The sequence below is a fragment of the Rhopilema esculentum genome, chromosome 3 (assembly GCF_057945365.1).
Source record: "Rhopilema esculentum isolate cy_ngs chromosome 3, ASM5794536v1, whole genome shotgun sequence".
In the NCBI taxonomy this organism is placed as follows: domain Eukaryota; kingdom Metazoa; phylum Cnidaria; class Scyphozoa; order Rhizostomeae; family Rhizostomatidae; genus Rhopilema; species Rhopilema esculentum.
The window spans coordinates 1,633,733-1,651,820 of NC_142817.1; the positions used below are offsets into that span (position 1 = coordinate 1,633,733).

The 18,088-nt window shown below is 35.0% G+C and overlaps 1 protein-coding gene across 2 annotated transcripts; it reads left to right on the forward strand.

The window, feature by feature from the left end:
- The first annotated feature begins 1,442 nt into the window (after positions 1-1,442).
- LOC135692817 (uncharacterized) lies at positions 1,443-12,152 on the forward strand. Of its 2 annotated transcripts, none has more exons than XM_065211134.2 (3): positions 1,443-1,780; positions 5,126-5,697; positions 10,868-12,152. In XM_065211134.2, the coding sequence occupies exons 2-3, from the start codon at positions 5,325-5,327 to the stop codon at positions 11,434-11,436; spliced, it is 942 nt and encodes a 313-aa protein (XP_065067206.1). In that variant the 5' UTR covers positions 1,443-1,780; positions 5,126-5,324; the 3' UTR covers positions 11,437-12,152. The 2 variants fall into 2 exon arrangements, with proteins under 2 accessions (XP_065067206.1, XP_088969034.1); XM_089112908.1 differs by lacking the exon at positions 1,443-1,780 and adding an exon at positions 1,820-2,989.
- Positions 12,153-18,088: the final 5,936 nt, after the last annotated feature.

Below are 18,088 nucleotides of genomic sequence, written 5' to 3' on the forward strand. Positions count from 1 at the left end.
AACCCTGTCTTGTAACAGTACTATCTTTTAACATATATTTTAACAAAACATGGTCAGCATTCGCTTTTTTCTTTCATTTGTGGTTGGCAACTATTTCAATTTTCATGTAACCATATTTATCATAAGATTTCGAATTTCACGGCATTGCAAACCACTTTACCAGCTTCCAGGTCTGTTAGATTTCAGCTGCTAATTTTGATTTTTCCAGGTGTGTTCGGCCAGGATCAAGGGATTAAGCGCTGATGCAATCTTCAGATCTGGAAAATCAAGGTATGTTGAGCGTTTTAACGTTGATATGATTTCTTATGTTGAGCGATTCTAAGTAAGGAAAATCAGCTATTCTCATATTTTTCGGAAAATTTTCCAAACAATAGGCTGACGCTGAGCAATTTTTCGGAAAGTTTGTCTCTTTGGCACTCTCTAGAAATCGTATTAGAGCTGCCCTCTTTATATCTTTTTTAGTGGTCTGACCGAAGAATGGGAAAGCTCACAGTGGCATTAAAGTTTCTCGTAGTTTCAGGATTATGGCAAACGGGACAGGTAGTTTTGTGGGTCCATTATAGGGTTCGATGTCCGCCTTACCACACCTTTCTTGCTATTTTGATTAGTTAGCCGGAAATTTTTTTGGCAATATCTGCAATTATTCTATAACGGATCCACAGTTCTAAAGAAAATTTCTTGGACACTGAGACTGGAACTTCAGTTAACTGATTGGATGATGAAATGCTGCATACTGGGGCGAACCCCCTAATTTCGTTGTTATTTGTGAATATGCATCGTTCCATCATACGGCTAAACTTCGGATTTAAATTCGGATAAGTTTGGATAGAGACATGATTGGTAAAATCTACCAAACGCCTCTCTACACATGTTTCAGTAAATCAATTCCAGAAAATTATTCCAATGTTGTTTCTTAAAAATTCTGCATTTTCTCTCTTGTATACCTCAGTTCTACTTTGCCGCCAAGCTGCGTATTTTCAGGCTTAATTTCTATCCTTCACCAATGGGCCTTGTCCGATTCTTAACGATCTTCCCAAACAGCTTTACATAGTGGTAATAAGCTGACAAATGTGCTATCTTAATAACTTTATAGGAAAAATAAAACATTCGATTTTAATCATATTATGATTCGTATGCTACCTACCTTCGAATCAACTGCAGTGCCATGTGGCAGATCAAACTCCAGCTTAAGTGCATTCCTTTTAAAAATTATTTTATTAATTTCCCTCTAAGCTCCAGATTAGTTGTTGTGCAACCTTCTGCTAGAACTTCCATCAAAAACCTTTCTGCATATCCCCCCGAATTAATGGCCTCTGATGCAGACAATCCCACTATTCTGTATTATGATGTCGTTGATTTCAGGAGGTTGACTCTGACTGACCTACGGTATTTACTGTAATATTGTAGAGCGAAGCCAGGTGTTAGTGAAAATGGACAGCAGAAATGTTATATAGCAGGTATTGGAACACGTACATGATAAATGAAGATTTCAAAGTTAGGCGAATGGCACATTCAGCTACTCTATTAACGATAGAAACAGTGTATTGCCGCATTGTCTAAACAGGCATATGTAAGTTACCTTTCTGGTATTTATCCTCGTGCTTATAGGTAGTTGGTTTTCAACCGAGAGAAAGGACCAGTTTCTTTCAAAGAGGAGAAAATTCATTCGAGGCTAGGCATAGCCTTGCTTTCTTCCCAGCTTGTGCCGATGCTTATGTTTCTGGTATGAGCAGCATGCAAGTCAGTGATATGAGATAAAAATACCTTGAGCATAACACGGGTAAGTATTTTTTTCTTTTCTTCTATGGACCATAAATTCATTTGTTATTTGCCAAAAAAAGTTAGCGTCATTTCTGAAGAAAACCATTTTATATTGTGTAAAAAGCTCTTACTGAAATACAGGTGCTTAGATTACCAGGCCAACACAATGAAAAACGAAAGAAATATTTATGTTCATCAGAGTCTGCTAAATGTTTTTGAAATAAAAGATTACAAACTGGTAGACAAGAAGGATAAAAATGGCTTTTTGTCGATTTGTCTTCGAGGTGTCTCATTTAGCAAGATAATTTCAAGCTTTGTCGAAATGCCTTAAAATGCTCTGTATCATAATTCTTGTCAAATTTAAGGCTTCTCAAATCGATCAAGATAGATACGACAGCCAGCTTTATCAGCTTTAAAAACACTCGTTCGTTTATGAATATTTTGTTGCTTAGATCTTTATCAAATATTTATAACTTTAAAAATTTTTCTCAGAGGTTGTTCATTGTAATTATGTAAAACAGTGTTTTGTTTTCATGTGAGTTGTGTTCAGCTAAAGGTACAGTGCCTAGGAGGCAGTTTATTCTAATTTCAAGATTAGCGCATTTAAAATTCTTTTAATTTGCATTTTATTTAATTCTAGCGCTTAAAGTTTTAAGCAGGTGAACAATTTCTGTTATGCATATCTTCTCTGAAAGAAATTCAGGAATCCGTACATTTTTGCAGCTGAAAACCCCTATCATGTTTACAGAGAGCAAATTTATCCTAAAGTTTTAAACAAAATATTGACTTATCCTTCTTAGTTTACGAAAGCCGAAGAAAAGTTCCAACCAGTTAAGTTTTCTTCCAAAGCACGATAAAACTTTAATCTAGAGCTTATCCCAAAAGAAAAACAAAATAAAGATCTCTAAAGCATATCGAGGAGCTCATTTAAATGGTATCGAATGATTTATCAACAGTTTGATTTATTTACGAATCGAAAGCTGTTTGCATGACAACAAACTTCTGCTAAAGAGAGCGATGGTTTTAAGAAGGCTTTGATCTTCAGGGGCTGCTGACATTCAACGAGGGCTTTTATAGCTACAAAATAACTATTTATTCACATAGATAACCCATATCCACAAACAGAAAAATCACGGGAGTTCTAGCCTGCGTGCAGACTCGACTACTATTTCACGTAGGAAATTTTGAGTCTGCACGCAGGCTAGGGAGTTCGAGACAAGCACGGAATGTAAGTGTGTGTATTTTTTCCGTTCAAAAAACAGCTAAAAATAAAAGGGAGCAAATATGAATATGTACAAGATTTAAAAAGTGTCTTCACAGCAGTTCGTTTTGTAAACACCACCTGGAAATCAAACAAAATGAGCTGTAGGCGAGAACAACCTTCTGTAACTTATCTATTGCATTCATATCACACGACCTAATTGCTTAAGTAGGTGTTTGCTTCATTTACAGAATGCTTTCGCACACTTTTAGGGTTCCACAAGCTTCCATTTAGGGAACTATTTTGTTCATGCTATCTTGCACTGGCCGTGATCACTGCATCTGCCATGCCAAAGATATTGCAGACTGAAAGATAAGTTATGTGAGACCAAGATTCGTTTATACTATTTGAAATGAATCAAATAAAACCCTTGCCTGATATCTTCGTAACTTGAGTATTTTTAACTATTTATCATGAAAGACAGACAGAAGTGTTTCGCCTACTCAGAGAAAGCTATATGTCAATGAACTTTCATAACGTTTATCTTTTGAATGGCAAAGCTTTTAAATGAAATGCAAGAATGAGTCCTGGAAACTTGGCATGTTGCGGAAGCTAAGGCTGGAATGTAGTTTCCAGGAAAAAAGATGTAATCAACAAGGGATGTTTACTCTACAGGCAAAATGCCATGCGTTGAGAATGCAGCTTGCTATGGAAGTTATACAGATAATTTTGCCATCAACAAACAAAGTGAAATAACAGAGAATAGGAAAAATATTTTTCGCGTTCCAAATTCCTGCTACAGTTTGCTAAAGATGTTTTGGCTGTATGAATCTACACCGATTGCAAAACTTCAATTCAAGGGAGTGTAGCACGACTTTGATGCTTCAGCAAGCGAACTAAACCTACAGTAAAACTGAATTAAGAAATATTTCTTTCTTTGAAAAAATAAGAAATAATTATATCAATAATAAGAACAATTTTTTTCGGGAAATAAGCAAGATTTCTTGCATTATTAGTTTGCTAGTTTGCCAAAATGTCATGCAAATGAAAAAGCATTTTTTACTCAAGACGAAAGCAATTTTTTAAAGTTTAATTGATGGTCGAGACATTGATTCTCTGGAAATTTTAGTCTGTGTTGCAAGGTATGGATCATGAAGCAAAAAACATGCAGACGGTTTGCAGGTAAAAAATGTTGCAAAACGAAATTAGGAAATTCAGACACCTGCAGCGTTGCTTTAAACGGCTGCGTGCTGGATTCATTAGCGGTTTTAGGGACTGCGGGGCCCGGGGCCAAATTATCTATGGGACCCCTTGTTCTTTACAATTTCCATCTTTTTTCTTAGATGTGGGGCCCCTTTTGGCTATCATAAGCGCGGGGCCTGGGGCCATGATCACCTTGGACTCCCCTTAAAACCGCCACTGGCTGGATTCTGCAGTTTTTGTGTGGTGATGCAGTGCAGAAAACAGGCTGTTCCCTAAGCTTAGGGACTACCTACATCTTTCCAAGAATCTTCCATTGATATTTTCTCTGATGTCACATTCTACCAATCACCTGACCTTTCGAACATAATCTCAAATGATAGATTTTTCCAATTGATTATAGTTTTCAACTATACATAAAGCTAGATATTCACGCTCTATATGTCAGAGAATCCTCTGCCTTATACAATGTTTAAGTTTGCACACCACTGAAGCATTGTAAGTCTAAATCTCTTTGCAAGCATCCAAACGCAGGTTTCTATCCATGTTTGCCATGACCATTAGAGAGAACTTTCATTGCGAGGTTTCCTAAAGCTGGCTTTGCTAATTTTGTCAATTTCTGTTTACAGCCATAAAAGCAATTTCTCACTTAGGCCACAAGACGCTAGTAAATTTGCTGACAAGAAAACCATATTAGCTTTTGCTGGTTTTCGATACCAAAGTCTTAAATCTTATAAAATTAACTTACATATTCTCTTGCACAGCAGAGTCGCTGCCTGATTATCTTTCGGGGCTTACCAATCAGCAACAGTGTTTTATTTTATCTCACACGGAGCTACAGAAAATGAGTCTGTTCTATTATGTCTATGTACTTCAATTCTTTCTTTTATCTTTTCGACATTAAATTTTTTTCACAATAGAATGGACCACTTGATAGATTTATCTCTTTTTTGTTAAAATCAGATAACAATACCACAAAGGAATTAAAAAGGTTTGCGCAACAATTGCATAGACGAAACAAGTTAGTGCAATGCTGTCGGGAATCATTTGAAAATTGCAACAAGAAGAAGAGAGTGCAGAATAATACAGCAAATTGAACTGGATCAAAGAGTATTCCAATGCAAACTAATAGAATGAAGCTCTAGCAATCTTGTAGCCTGTCATGGCGCAGCTTGGTACTCCCAAGAGAGCACTGATGCTCTCAATGGGATTGGTTTTGTACGTAATACTAATCAGTTTGCTGATGTTTTACATGGAAGAGTGCAGCATCGAAACACAGACCGGAAGTGACGTAGTTGTAAAGAGGAACGAAGAGATAAAGAAACATTGCTATTCCATACACGAATCATTTCAAGAGAAAGACATTAACATGGAAGGTCAAGGGAAACAAGCCAATGCCTCCATTGAAGGTTGTCTTCTCATTGTTGGCAAGCTTCTAAAGTCTAATTACAAAGTTGAAGGAGCCAATTGTCGTTTCAACACGATAAATTTCTTCCCGTGGGTTCATTGTATCACATTTTCCTTGCTAACGATCGGTAAGTAAGTCAATTTACATTGGTATTGTGTCTAGCACGAATAATTTGCTTCTCATGTCTTTTTCGGGTGTATAAAAAACGTCATAATCTTTTAATAAAGTTGAAATCTCTTCAACAGCAAACATGATGCTAGGCCATCTAATATTGAGGAGTCCTTGACTTCTAACCTTCAAACAATTTTATGGTTACTTTGTTCCATCGGTAATATTTATGAATAATTAAACATGTACCAAAACAGTTCCTCTGTCTATTGCTAAGTACCCACCACACCTGTCATGGTCATCAGCGGTTTTAGGGACTGCGGGTCCCGGGGCCAAAAACATCTGTAGGGCCCTTGTTCTTTACAATTTCTATCCTCAGCGTGGGGCCTGGGGTCATGGCCCCCTGGACCCTCCTTAAAACCACCAATGGTCATGGTAAAATACAAATGTAATTGCAAAGTGCAAGCTTAAAACGTTGCAAGTTTTTTTGAAAGGAAAGTTTTGATTTCAAAATGAACTTCACATTTTGTGTTGTATGTTGCTTTTTCAAAAGTAGAACAAATATTACATATCAAACCGATAACACCGTATTTTCCAAACTATATGGCATTTGCCCATGGAATATCTCTCGAAAACATCATAAAAATTGTTCTTAAAGAAAAGAAGAAAATAATTCAAGTGCAGTTTTAAACATCCACATGTTTTGGTAATGATGAAGTATTAATTTAGACGTTTTTATTCTGTTGTGAAACAGCAATATTGATACAAACTTAATCATTTAGGACCAAACTAATATTTTATGACACGAAAATGGTTACATAAAAGGTTTTCTATCTATAAATTGGAGACAGCAAGATTGGTCTTAAGAAGTGAGTCTCTAAACATAGGATGTTTTTGCTAGCTTAGAAATTATACCCACCTTATCTCTGATTGTCTTAATATGTATGTACATCCTATGTATTTTTGTATTTAATTGAATGAAGAGAGAAGCTTTCTGTCTGTATTCTATTTAAAAGAAGACTCAAGCTCTTTCGTTAGCAGAAAATTGTAAAATAAACCTCCATTTCCATAAATCATTAGGGGAATCTTCTGAATGCATTTTATTTTTTCTCAATCCGAAAATGCTCGGAACAAAATTAATACAGCATATCAGTGTCTTTAACTGGATTGCCCTTTGCCAACTTTCTTCCCGCAGGCCCAACTTCCCAAACTTTCACTTTGTAAAATTCAAAATAAGATGTTGATCGCCGATTACAATTAGTTCCTCTGTCATTCTTTAATGACTAACTGAGTGTGAAACATCTGCAGCTCAAATAAATCTCAATGTCATCCAGAGACTGATGTTTCTTCTGAAGCCTCAATGCATACATTGGTCGATAGAATGGCATTTCTTTAAATAATATTTCTTTATAATCGGTGGTGAGGAATACGCAGATGATTTGAGGAATACAAGTTTTGTTTGAATATTAAATTTATCGTAGGTGTAGTTTACAGAAAGACTCACATGAAAATTTGCAAATCGAATCAGAATAAAGAAGAAGCTAAGTGCATCCATTATTGATTATAGGGAATTCATCATCAGGTACCATCTTCTATCAGAAGGTTGGCTACCATGACCCTCCAATTATCCCAAAATCTGGCTTTTGGTTTGTTGTCATGGTCATAGATAAAAAATACAGGGAATTACATACCGGATATTGACTATCTTGACTGGACGAGGGAGCGTATGCATTAAGAGTTAAATCTTAATGGAAAGAGGTAGATAGTGTTTCCATATTTCACCTGCTTCAGGCAATTATGTTATTCAACAGCGGTTTCGACAGCCTTTTACAAGATACACACCCAGCACTTAGAGTCGAGTGCAACTTTATATGATCGATGAGATCTATAAGGTTCAAATAGCTGCTTGAAGAGCGGTTGAGGGTTTTCAAGGATTTTGGGGCTCTTGCGAAGAGGAAAGACTACTATTCCTGCCAGTCCGATCTGAGAGAGTTTTGGGACTCACTGAGTTGAAGACACCTTAGTTTTTTCTGCAAAGTGCTTTCGAATGCCAAAAATTGCTCAAACACTGAATGTTGCCGTTTTCGCAACCTAGATACGTCCATAGCTACGCAAAACGAGAAACAAGATTTGGGGTTGTCACTGCCCCGGTTTCCTTTTGCCAGCCAGGAAAAGTGAATGTGACTTTTCTATATAGAATGAAACATACATGGGGTAGTCAGATACTTTCCCGTAGCAGCACTGTGGTGTTTTGACTGTATTGTTAGGATTGATAAAGTACGGACTTCTGACGCTTCAAATTGATTGAATTCCAGGAGTGTATCCAATGGCAAGGCCCCGGAGCCTCTAACTTTATCCCAATTTTATCTAACTACCGCAGCTAATTGTGTTTGGAGAAATATTCCAGCAACCGTTTTTCCTGCCACTCCCCTAAACAGGGAAAATTTAATTTCTGTATTATCTTTCATGTGAAAGGACGCGCACTTTCTTATTCATCAATCTGACAGCAATTCGTAAGATAATTTTACTGGCTTTCAACATTAGGACGATGAATAATGCTGCTGATAGTAATTATACTTTATTTTATTATGACAAATATTGTTAAAAACCTCCCTATCTGATTACTTGTATTTCAAAAAGCTGTAAAAGAGGGTCAAATTTAATGGTGTACTTTATTAGCGACAAAATGAAATTTGAGTAACAAGATTGTCGGTTTTAAACGAAATGACCTAGTAAAATAATGTCAAAATTTAATCAGAATGTCAGAGTTTGCATTTAGCAAGATAGTATGTAAGTGGCAGGGACATGTCAAATTTATAAAAGGCCCGCTTAGCTTGTAGATGAGAAAAATAGAGGGTCGGCGTTTTAAATGAATCGCCAGTACCAAAAAGGAAAATAACAAAGATTTCTTCGTGAATCTTGGTTTGTCTACGTTTTGTCAATGCACTAAGAGAATATTCTGCTATCAACATAACCCTTTTCTACAAAAAAGTTGCACACACTTTTGGTAAAATATCAAAATAGATGGGTAAAAATTCACTTGATGATCATATCTTTTGTAAACTGTAGTTTGTTTGTCACATGAGAAAGGTCAAAGTGATTAAAAATTTGTTAAAAGAGAATAGCCATTAATCAAAGTCCTGCGTAAGGTTTGGCGTAAGTCTCTTACCCAGGTGCGAAGGATCTTTAAAAACCTAAGAGAGGCTTAAGCCACCCTCCCAAAGATATGGCAGCCCTCTGTTAGCAGCCAACACATCTCGACGCTCGACATCCCAAATAGCGTTGGAACTTAAAATTTTTTTCTTGCTGTACAAAGCAGAAAGGTGACCAAATTCAATGAGTGACAATTTTTGTGTAACAAATTTTTTTTACGTGGCGTAGAAAGTATAGGGTTAGGGGGCTACGCCTCCTACCTAAAAGACAGATTGGATTTTGTAAAATGACGTTGTTTCAGGACAATAAAGTTGAAATGCTAATCTCCAGCATGTGATATTGTATCAGAAAACTAAGATGCCTCCTACCTCTGTGTTCCTTTTTCTGGCTGGGAAAAAGAAGCTGGGATGCAATGACAATTGCAAACTTTTATAATCCGTCACACCCCTTTAAATCAATCTTTGTTTACACCTAAAAGCTGGTTGAATTCAGTTAGCTGTTATAAACTGTATGAACTGTAATGAAAACCAAGACGATCTGCTCTTCCTTCTGCTTTTGCAATCAAGAAAGATAATTAAGTACGATTTTCGAAAGTGAATTACAGTGGAATTTTGATTAGAGGGCACATCTCTGGCGTAATCCATGACAGCTCCTGATGAGAATATATGTGCGTTTTATAAAAAGACGTGTCTTCTCTACTTAATGCATTTGCTCAAACAAAGCTGAATAATTTGCTATCTATCTTTAGTACATTCCATTTGGACAGATGTTCTTAGGTTTTGTGTCTAGATTATTAATCTTATCATCATTGCGAATAGAAAAAAAAGTTTATAGTGATTATCGCGTTTATAAAATCCTAATGTCTACTCTACCTTCATCAAGCAAAACAATACTTAAGTAATATCCCATTTGCATTGAGAGATGAGAAATTACACCTAAAAATATATTATAATTCACAATAAATTTCATGCTGCTTTATAAGCTTCTCAAATAGCAGAAAATTTCCTTTATTCATTTTCACAGTCATTTATTTATTGACCAAGTCTTCCCGACTAATCGATTGTCTCAATTCTATAAGAGAGCGCTGTGGGTATTTGGTGTGTTGAGGACAAAACAAGAATATCTGTAGGCGTATGAGAAATATCAGCTGTCTGCAGCATTCTGGTTATGAGCAATACTTAAAAAAGGGCTTTATTTGTTTGTGGCTTTTTTTATTTGCTTTTTTATTTATTTCACTGTTCAAAGTACGTGTTAAAAGTTGAGTTGCACTTTTATAACAGAGATCTGGTAGTAAACTGTCTCTTGGAATCTTGATGCTCCACTAAGCAGTCGAAGATAGCTTTGAGACCTCTCATATAATATCGGATTCTTTTCAACTCTCTGCATCCTTCCTGGAGTGTTGATAAGCCGTAACCATAGCTGCTTGTTCTTATGACAAGCATCTGAAAAGCATACAGATATCATTAGCATCTTCAAAACGTGTTTCCCAGCTTTTCGAGCCTCTTCTCACCAAAAAAAAAGATCTGACGAACAAATAGCACATATTGAAGACATCTTACTATCGTTGACTGTCTTGATTGTTCTAGGTTTTTCAAACTCTTCAGTTTTATTCCAACTTTATGGGAACATTTTTCTTTTTTCTATGTGCTTTGAAATTCTGTAAGCTGATAGAACCTCGCTAATTGTTCTGTAAATTTGAAACTTCTGGAGAGTAAGTGTTTGTAAATAATTTGTTGGCTGGCGGTTCTAATTAGGGATGTTGAATCAGGAGGAGTGACAAATGTGAGCTTGTTTCTGCTAAGAATAAATTATGGATTTCCACATAAAGCTATATCTAACTGCAGGCTAGAATTATCCTAGAATAGAATTAGAATTAACTGCAGGTTTTTTAAATCCTCTCTTTAATTACATGAAAAATATGAATATATTGTCTTGCCTAATATTTTTGCCAATATGGAGTAGCACTTTGATCTCCCGTTGTTTTTAGGGGGCTGTTCTTAATGTTATGACTTAAATGTGTTTATTTTTGCTTTTAGGGGGCTCAAAAATGCCAGTTACTGTTGGCGGTCAGTTGCTATTGACCCTTTCCACGATATTTGGAATATTTCCAGTTGTGAAATTATTCATTCATGTTGGAATCATTGTCTCTTCGGCATTAGAACGAATCCTCCTTGCTTTTGAGCTGCAAATTCTCAACAGAAGTCCGCGTATGATCCACAGTATTTTCAAAAAGCTTCTTGTCTTCAATACCCTGCTACTCGTTTCATACAATGTCATTTTGGCCTGGATTACAAGTAGGTCATTCTATGGGACAAAATGGACATTTTCAGAGTCAATAGTATTTTGGATCCAAGGGCTGCTTACAAACGGCCAGCCTATTGATAACGAGGTTACCACCTATCTGTATCAAGATGGAGGCTGGCGAATAATGTCTATCGTCTTGGGTATGCTTGGGAACATGATCCTGTCCTCAAGCTTTGCATGCATCCTCGTTTCCAAAATGCACAAGAAGGTGTGCGAGGCTTCGAAAACAATCAAGGAGTCGTTCAAAAGACAGAACCCTGAGATTTACTTGCAGATCAAGCCATTGAAAACTCATTTATAAATTATAGATGAAGATGGATTATCATGGAAATGCACACAGTCCTCAGATACCTCAAGCTATATGTACCATGCAACAGTATTCTATGTTATCGCATAATAAATGTATATTAGGAGCTTTATGTATCTTCTTTAGTAAATACAGTTGTTCATATATCGTAAAAGAAATCATAAATGTGTTAAAAAGTCTGATCAAAAAAGCTTTCTCTGAAGATTTAGATGAATATTAGTTTTTGGGCATTTTAGATTCTAGCCTCAATGATTTACATAATTTTCATCACTATAGAAATTTCATGTCGCTATGGTTTGGAATACGCCACTTGGTTCCAAGTTTAAATAATTTGTGAAAGAAGACCTGCACAAGAAGACAAAAATATATCAAATTTCAGTGTCATTTACACAGACTTTGCCTACATATATAGTGAAGTCATCCCATGCTTTCTCCGTATAACCTACTAGCTAACGCTAACAGATATTAACTACGGGTGTGTAAATAAATTCATGGATAATAAAGAACCTCTGTATTGTATTAGCTATTTTTCTTTCTAATATATAGATAACTGTAAAGCCATTCTTTCATTGTATTTATGTTATCTTACTCGTATAAACTGTACATAGATCAACTATTGTCGACTGTAAGAATCTAATTGGAAAATTAGTACAAACTATGATTGACTCATAATGAAAATACTGGAGATTTCATCACTATTTGCTTTCTATTGTAAACAATGCTACAGTTTCTAGTTGATTGACTAACCTTCTTGTTAACACTGTTGCCCCTCGCCGCTAGCAGGTTGCAAACATGTGCCTCCGAGCCACATGACCAATCGAGCAATATTGAAATGACCAAAAAATAAGGTTACGGACCGAGAACGTCTAGATACCTTCAAAAATAAAATACATAATATTTTAAGCCTGTGAGAAACCAGGAACTACAATTTAACTCTATGCACGTGTACACAGAAACACAGTCTAGGTTACGGAAAAACTTTTCCACGATTTAGTATTTCAAACTAACAAAATTATTTGCTTGTTGCTAAGCTAGTGTTCGACGCTCTTTGTTGCCAGGGCCTGAAACAAGTCTGGATTTGCCTCACTTTGTGGGGTTGTAAATTAAATCTGTGTATCTGTAATTGTAGAAAGTGTAGCTTTGTAGAAAGAGCATTTTATCAAAAGTGCAGCATAAAATGCAAACCAGACGTTAAAACATTAGTATTTAAAACTTGTTTCTTAACGCAGAGCGGACATACGGAATCCCGATAGGGATAATGTTTTGATGAATGTTACATCGGTAGAGAGCGTGACCCTGTGATTCCTCAAAACAGTCAGAAATCTCCTCGACATGTATGACACAAGGTTAACTGGCTTATCCTTTTCGGATTCCCTAGTTTCGCCAGGAAGCCTAATCCCAGCCTGTTGCCTTACAATAGTCTTTTTCAATAAATTTTCTAAAAGAAATGAGCAAAAGTGAAAAAGAATTAAGAAACTTTAGTACTGAAAGCAGAAAATTACGAAACAAATGAATTTTGCAAAACCTAGAACTTAGTGAAAATCAATAAATACGATTGGCTGCTGGGTATGAAAACAGAGGTGAAGTCTCTTTGACAGAAATAAACAGTATAAACATTAATAAATAAAAATAGAAATAAGAAATAAACAGTATGAATATGGGATGATAGACTCTCATGGTTCTAAACTATGTTAACTACAGAAGACAGACAACCACAATTTGTATATCAGAGAGAGAAGCCAATAATTGCCATCGGCTCAAAGATTTGACCGTAAAGAATAGAGAAAAGATGGATAAAGCAGCATAGCCCCAGAAACAATCAGCAAATATATGGACATGCAATAAATATGCCTGATCTTGCAAGTTTCGAATTCGGTCAGCTGCAAAGATATGGAAGTTTCAGAAGCAGGATTGGTTTAAAATGAGAGGAAGATTTAATGGTGCACGGAAAGAAAAAGACAACTTTGACAGGGATGTTGAAAAACCATTTTAAAGGGTTTTCTTTCGATGACTGTATTTCTGACGAAAAAAAGCACCACTAGCTGATGCTGATTGCCTGACTAACCCATTCCACGTTTTGTTGAAAAATCCACTTTTGTTTCTTATACTTCACATCTAGGATCTTGCTCAACTAGGATATGTTAATAGCATCAAGGTAGAATTAATGGATCTTTTCTGTACTTGCAACGCCAATTCTGTGAATGTAGACATAGAACTGCAACTAATTTTAATGAAAATATCTGGATCTGTAAAAAATTTATTTTAGGCACTGGTTGTAATAAATAGATGTCTGATGATTGAATTAACTATAAAACTTTCAATTTAGAATCGTCCCGTTCTATACACTAAATTGTTATTTTCTTTTCAGGTATATCTGGATTTTAGATATTTAAGTTAAAAGATATTGTCGTGAAAAGTTGTTGCTAAACTAAACAAAAATAATTCACGAATTTATAGCGGTTGGTAGGAAATGTTTTGGAGCTATATGCGGCAAAATTATTGAACAGAAATGGCGATAGGGTTTAAGGAAATAACAAGGGCTAGCGTATTATTTGATGAAGACAATTGTTAAAAAAGCTTAGCTCTACAAGTCCATTAATGGACAAGTCGGTAAGACATTTCTGTCGGTAAGACATTAAGCATTACAAGCAATTGGTTCCTTCTATATGTAGCTCTGCTACCTAAAATTAGATGACAAACGGTGCTACTTCACTTGCTGTAATGCAATTAGCAGCACAAGAAATAAGTTTTTAGGAAAGTTTCAAAAGATAGTGGTAATGCTATATATCTTTTACAAATAGCTAAATAACAAAAATTTGTCTTTGATTTACTAAGAAACCAAATATTTTTATGGAAAGAGTTTGAGGCAGAAAATATGTATAGAGCTTTGGCAGAATTACGTTTTATGCAAAACAAATTGAAATTTTTTCAACTTATGTATGACTGACCATCAAACTTAGTAAGTGATGAGAGAATATATTAAAACAGAGAATAATTAGAACATCTACTAAAATTGCTCCAAATTTATGCTAGTTTTGTTTGAGACTTTAAAGGTGAGGACCTTATAATTGATCAATTAAACTTTCGAAGCTGCTAGCAGAGCTTTTTCATAACATTTGTTTGCATTTTAAAGCAAAAAGGAGACAAAGGCGTTTTCAAAAAAATTTTACTTCAAACTTTTAATAAGCCCCCTTCTTTAATAGGCCCCTCTCTTTTAAGCCCCCCCCCTCAAGGAATGAAAAATAAATAACGTATGTTGATTGAATTCTAATTCTAATGAACACAACATGGATGTTTAAAGAAATTTTGATACGTAGTCATTACAATATGCTGGAGTTAATTTTATCAATAATGCGATAAATATCATTATACAATTTTTATACCGATATCAATCTTTTATGATAAGTCCATAGCTTAACGTAACTGTCTATCTGAGTGAGTAACAATCAAATCAAAACTAAACTTTCAAGTTAGATTTGAAAAACATCTTTGCCCACATAAGTAGATGCAAAAATCTTTATTTACATAAGTAGATAAGCAATATCTTTGATTACATAAGTAGCAAGCCTCTGTCTTATTATTTATGCAAGCTTGACATATGCTTTTCTATCATAAAGAATTTCATTTTATTGTCTATTCTCGTTGACTAAACTCGCTTTATGTTAAAGAAATCATCTAACGTATATTTTAGAACATTATTTAACGCAAACTGTCTTTTTTATGCAATTGTTTGCAACCACTTCATTTTAAGGGGAAAGCTAATTTCAATTATAGCCATTTTATTCTCTTATAAAGAAGAAAAACATCATATTAATTGTTGAGTATATTTAAGTATAATATGTTAAGAAAAGCTTGTAAAGGAAATTATTTAGCCTTTTTGTTCCAGCAGATTCATTTTCCTAGAGTATTAACTTTTTGGTAAGCTTTGATTATATATTTTGCAGGTTTTAGCTTGTACATTGTATCAAAATTAGATACTTAACAACGCGAAAAAAACTGGGTCACTATCTGCAGTAAGATTTGCAAATGATAGTCCACTTACTTGGGGCATGACACCCATCATGTCAGCTTATTTCATTCTTCATGGAGAGTGCAAAGAAAAAGAAACTTTGCAACTTTCAGCCTAACATTTTTAATGATACTTGAGATTCTAGTCAATGGTGTTTGCTACATTTGCTACATAAACGGCTGCTCATTGAGTTTTTGCACAAATGAACATTTTGCATGAATTTGCCATCATGAATTTTGCCACATAAAAGGCAAAATAGCACTTGCTTTAAATCTCTCATTGAATCTGAGAAAACATTTCTTTGGTGCCACTTTTTCTAAAAACAAAATATCTGTTTATATATTTAATAATAATAGAATGAGTTAAGGCCTTTTAAACCGATTTTACTAATAAATAATCCTAAAGAAGAGGACATTTTAAGAAAGGAAAATGATTTTTTGATCTTGTTTATCATTATCCTTTTTTATTCAAGAGAAAAATGCAAATATCTTAGGTGTTATTTTTGCTCAAATTATTTTTCCTTTCTGTTAAGTTTTTGCAAAAGGAAAAAAACAAGATAAATGTTCAAAGATATTTAAAAAATTAAAGATCATTTTGAAGATAGGAAAAGCCAGGCTGTGAAAAACTTTTCAGGTACTTTTATAATATTACAGAAACTACGCTTGTATATTGATCAAGATGAAATTTAAGTGGCCATATGTTATAGGGACTTGAAAACAAAGACAATTTCTGCAGTGCAACATTAAGGGTAAAGAACACAAAGAAATCTTTGCACATTTATGGTCTTTTAAAAAATTTCGTTTTGGAAAACTTGCATTGTGTAGTTTCTTTTAGGTAGTCTTTTCACTAACCCGGCTTAAAACAAACACGGGTTACAAGTTTTAAAATGGTTTTCCGAGTGGATCAGTGTTAACCCTGGTATCATTCGACTTAACTGTGAGTTAATTGGAACGCCAACCCGGATAATTTTTGATCCATATACAAAAGTAAAAACAAGAGCCAAAACAAAAACAAAAACAAAAACAAGAAAACAACAACACTGCAAAAAAACAACAACACTGCAAGAAAACAACAACAACAACAACAACAACAAAAATACAACGACAACAGCAATAATAACAGCAAAACAAAATAAAAAACCAAAAACAAAAGAACAACAACAGCAACAACAGCAACAATAACAACAAAAACAAAACCGACAGAAGCAGTGTTATTAAAAAAAAATCGAGGATTTTTGTTGAAAGTATTGATCTCTCTCACAGCTCTGCATGCTTTAATTTTTGCTTATATTAATCTAAATCTGATTTTCCTGAGGTGTTGAAGGCTAAGGATGCATTTCCGAAATACATTTTAAACCAATTGAGAACAATCAAAAAACAGGTAAGAACGAGTTTGTGGCAAACTGGGGTTTCCATTGCCTCACTTTAAATACGGATACATTTTAACCCGTTTTTGTTTTAAGCCGGGTTAGTGGAAAGGCTGCCTTATAAGAACAGTACACACACGCTGTATGTGATAAATAGTGGCGCCTGAGCATAGCTGGCCTGAGATATCTTCATGTTAGAGCAGTTATTGGTTTAAGAGCTAAGTTTTCCCTGAATTTCTATTTCATTTTTGGATTTTTGCTTCATTCTTGCTGCACAAATGACCTCATGACACACTTGCTGTGTAATGAGGTCACATTTCTAAAACCGTTGAAATTGAGGACCAGTTTGCTAAATACATGAATAACACCACTAGATAATAACCCATGTTTATTTAGTTTGACATCTACCATGCAAAGTATATTTGCTGCTTTTGTTTATCAAGAAACCAGTTTTTCAGCAAGATTGTTCTAAACATTAGGCCTACCAAGATAGAACTACGCTGTTTCTGTTCAGTTATTTTACCATATTCTGGAATACACCTGTAAACAATATGTCTGCACTGTCAGTCTCTTTTCGATTCGGGAAATTAGTCCGAATTCAAAGAACCTGAATAGTGATACCCGCTTAAGCAAAAGTGATCTCAATAAAGAATGATATTACAGGTGGTCAATTTAAGCTACATTTTGGATATTATGGTGTAGCAGGGGTTATCATTCTTCCAGTTTCCGATGACCTCTGTTTTCCCGCGGTCATCTGGATGTCTAGATACTAACTCAGGGCAAGTTGATTAAAAAAGTTGCTCTGTAGATCTTTGGGTCAGGATTGGAAGATTTTCTTTCTTGACGAATGTTTTAAAGAAACTATTTTGATGAAACTGTTTAACTATTTAATAATATCTTTTTAAATTTAGGCCCTCGTTGTACTCATAATTCAGGTCCAGGGACACCGGAGAGGTAACAAGCGCCTCTCGCACCCTTCGATTGGGAGAGTAAGAGAGCCAACATGCCCATTTTAAAGAATTGGTTTTTATATTGGCCTTTGAAAGTGTCGTAAACCTGAACTTAGAACCTTTTATAAGCGATTCTTTAAAACTAAAAATTTTTAATACTTTTTATGTGCTAGGAGCTAGTCTAATATTCCATTAGTAGATTGATTTTCGAATTTAAGCTATCATAAGCTGCGAGTCAGTGTTTAAAAGTTTGCCTTGAAATTTGTCCCAATTTCCGCTGTCAATGTTCATGACTTACAACCGAACAAGAGCGATGCTTCT

What these genes read in the sequence shown, in the direction of transcription:
- LOC135692817 (XM_065211134.2), top strand. Translation starts at nt 5,325, where the DNA reads ATGGCGCAGCTTGGTACTCCCAAGAGAGCACTGATGCTCTCAATGGGA. An exon ending in ATTTTCCTTGCTAACGATCG is followed by an intron (nt 5,698 to 10,867) that starts GTAAGTAAGTCA and finishes TTTTGCTTTTAG; the next exon opens with GGGGCTCAAAAATGCCAGTT.